This window comes from Trypanosoma grayi, assembly GCF_000691245.1.
Source record: "Trypanosoma grayi strain ANR4 Tgr_2483_V1, whole genome shotgun sequence".
In the NCBI taxonomy this organism is placed as follows: Eukaryota; Euglenozoa; class Kinetoplastea; order Trypanosomatida; family Trypanosomatidae; genus Trypanosoma; species Trypanosoma grayi.
The window spans coordinates 1-624 of NW_008828101.1; the positions used below are offsets into that span (position 1 = coordinate 1).

The 624-nt window shown below is 54.2% G+C and overlaps 1 protein-coding gene across 1 annotated transcript; it reads left to right on the top strand.

The window, feature by feature from the left end:
• DQ04_24831000 (hypothetical protein) lies at nt 1-624 on the top strand (the record flags this gene model as incomplete). The annotated part of the gene is made up of 1 exon (XM_009318251.1): nt 1-624. A coding segment is annotated over one exon (624 nt), but the record flags the coding sequence as incomplete, so codon positions are not given.

Sequence of the window (624 nt, forward strand, 5' to 3'; positions counted from 1 at the left end):
GCACGTCATGTGCTGTGCGTGTGTGTCCTCGCCCTGTGCTGTGCGTCGCTGTGCGTGGCGGCTGGTGGGACGACGGGGGAAACGTCTTGTAATGGCACGGAGCCCACGGAAGGCCAGGGGTGCGAAAACACTGCTGAGGTCAATGATGCTGAAGAGGAGTCGCGTCAAGGGTCAGGACCGAAACTCGAAGAACAGAAACTGCAGGGAGAGAAAGATGAGGTAGCGGATAATACTAATCAAGAATGCGCGAAGAAGCCGCCACCTGAAGATAAAACGTGCGTGAAGTCTGTTCCTACCGGAACTCAACAACAACAACTGCAGGCATCCAGAGGTTCTCAAGAAGAACTACGTGATTCCGATCGATTACCAGAAACAAGTTCGTTGGAGGGTGATCCGTCAGCAGTTTCACCTAAATGCACTGAAGAACAGGAAGAGCAAACAGCTGCTTCGGGGACGAAAGCTTGTGTCGCCAAAGATCCAACGAAAGAGATTACACAACAAAGCTCAAAATCTGATCATGACAACGACGTGAAGTCCCCTACTGAACACGGCTCTCCGCCTGACCCTGAGAAGCAGCACAGCGTGTCCGGCAGCACGCCTGGGGCTCTGGGCCCCCCACCAGCA